Source organism: Alligator sinensis, unplaced genomic scaffold (genome assembly GCF_000455745.1).
Source record: "Alligator sinensis unplaced genomic scaffold, ASM45574v1 scaffold514_1, whole genome shotgun sequence".
NCBI classification, from domain to species: domain Eukaryota; kingdom Metazoa; phylum Chordata; order Crocodylia; family Alligatoridae; genus Alligator; species Alligator sinensis.
In genome coordinates, this window is record NW_005842385.1 from 1,239,486 (window position 1) to 1,241,561 (window position 2,076).

The 2,076-nt window shown below is 54.7% G+C and overlaps 1 protein-coding gene across 13 annotated transcripts in view; it reads right to left on the reverse strand.

Annotated features, from left to right (window-relative positions):
- Nucleotides 1–2,066, reverse strand: part of PIGN (phosphatidylinositol glycan anchor biosynthesis class N) — a 170,722-nt gene extending 168,656 nt beyond the window's left edge. For 10 of the 13 annotated variants that reach the window (XR_003095436.1, XR_003095435.1, XR_003095437.1 and 7 more), the window contains exon 1: nt 1,510–1,577. Coding sequence is in view for 4 of the 13 variants with exons in the window: in XM_025211022.1 (XP_025066807.1) it covers nt 1,510 (1 nt within the window). In the remaining 9 variants the exon portion in view is untranslated. Of the gene's footprint in view, nt 1–1,509; nt 1,578–1,695; nt 1,828–2,010 lie in introns of those variants that run through there. The other 3 variants (XM_025211020.1, XM_025211024.1, XM_025211019.1) reach the window with 3 other exon arrangements.
- Between the last annotated feature and the right edge of the window lie 10 nt (nt 2,067–2,076).

Sequence of the window (2,076 nt, forward strand, 5' to 3'; positions counted from 1 at the left end):
TGACAGAGAGGCGAGTGGCGGAGGCGGAGTCACCGCAGCCACTCTGCCCAGCTCTGTGGGGCCTGCTAAAGTGGGGGGCCCAGAGTGGTGGCCCCAATTCGCACCCCCAGGGATGGCTCTGAGTGCAGCAATAGTCACTGCAAAAATGTGCAAACTCTGCTGGTACTACTATATTTTTTTCCACATACATGCTCCCAAATATAATAAATACCTAGTTTTTGAAAAGCAGAACAGAGAGAAAAAAAAAGATTTTTCTAGAGTTGGCCGCACAGGACAGAGCCTAATCTTCAAATGACTCGCCCTGCATAACTGAAGCCGAAACCATAGCTACTCCTAAAAAGTAGTCTCCATCGGTGGATCTATGATTTGGAAAAGCACTAAAGAAGGTGGGAAATACATCAGTAACAGGCAGCAAAATTTCCCTAAGAAGTTTAGCCCAGTTAGCAGAGCATCAGGACCGCTAAAAGGGAGAGATGATCATTAACACTTGAAAACAATGATCCTCTCTGCAGCTGAGGGAGTCAGTTGACTTAAACCACAGCTGCTGTACTATGGAGCAGGAATCAAAGCAGGGTACTTTTATTCTGGGCAGAAAAACAGCTCCTCCACTTAATACACACACCCCAATTTTGGAGGAGAAAGGTTCACAGCGTCTTGAAGACTCAGATCAAGTGTAGAGGAGAAAAAAGGATGATATAAGCTCTGCCTGCCTTCAGCAGTGTTTTAGTTGTGCTTAAAGAGCTGCACCTGCAGCTGGCCACCAAGGGTGTTCAGTTCCCAAAACAGGTTGAAGACGTATTATAAGTCAGCCTGATGGAGTAAAGTCAGCTGTGCTACTGACACTGCACCTTACAGAAATGTTGGCAAATTACACACAGGATTTTAGCAATGAGGGCTCATGGTAGAGATGATCTCTCTTATTAGACCTAGATTTCTGCAAAAAAAAATTTTTAATTGCAAGCTTTCGGGCACAAACACCCTTCATCAGGCATCAAAGAAAAGTTTTGCAAAAATCTTGTTGGCCAAATAAAAGATGTCACCTCTACCACGAGCCCTGATTACTTTTTTTCTCTAAACCAGGGGTCAGCAACCCCCCCGCACGCATGCCAAGCATGGCTCACAAGGCCATTTTGCTCAACACACCAAAGCCAGCCCGGGTTCTAAGCAGCTGCTGCCAGCCACGAAGCCCAGGCTGCTCCCAGCAGGCAGCTGGGAGGCTGCAAGCCCTGCTGCCGGCACCTTTCAAGGTAGACATTGTGTTTTTTTCGGCACTGCAGCCCAAAAATGTTGCCTACCCCTGCTCTAGAGCAATGCAACTACAACCTGAACACCTGACACACAGGACTGTACTTGCTCAACACCTGCTAGAGCAGTGGTTCCGGGCCCCTCCATAAGTCTGGGGAATTGAGGCGCACCCTGTTGCAAAGGCTAATTTATCACCTCCCGGCAGAGCCCCCCGCAGACTGCGCAGACTGCGCAGACGCAGACGGCACCCCTCCAAGTACTCACTCGCGCGCTGCAGCCGCCTTCTCCCTGCCGGCACCGTCCAGCTCGCGAGACCTGGCGGTTCCACTTGCGCCTCCGCCCCTCCCCGAGCACTCAGTGACAACACGCCCCGCCCCTTCCGCTCGGCACGTGGCCCCGCCCCAAGCGCCCGGTTGGCTGTGACCCCGCCCCTTTCCTCATCCTACAAACCTGAGCATCAGCTCTGCCCCTTCCGCCTTCCCTGTGGCGTCATTTTGGGCATTTCCATCTCTCTCCCTTGGAGTTTCCGGGAGTCCCCCACGAGCTGGGCTAGAACCCTGCCTGAAGCCCCGCCCACCTCCCCTCAGCCTGGCGGGGCGGGGCGGGGCTGAAGTCCCTCGGCCGCGGAGGGAGGGGGCGGGGCCCCAGCGCCGGGCCCGGACTGCACTGGCCGTTGGGCGGAGGGGAGTCTCGCGAGAGTTGATACCCGGAAGCCGGTTAGAGGAAGAGGAAGAGGCGGGAGTAGAGAGGAAGGAGGGGGCTCACGGCTACGGTTGTTGCAGCTGGCGGCAGCGGGGCGCGGCGCGGCGCGGCGCGGTGCGGCGCGGGGAG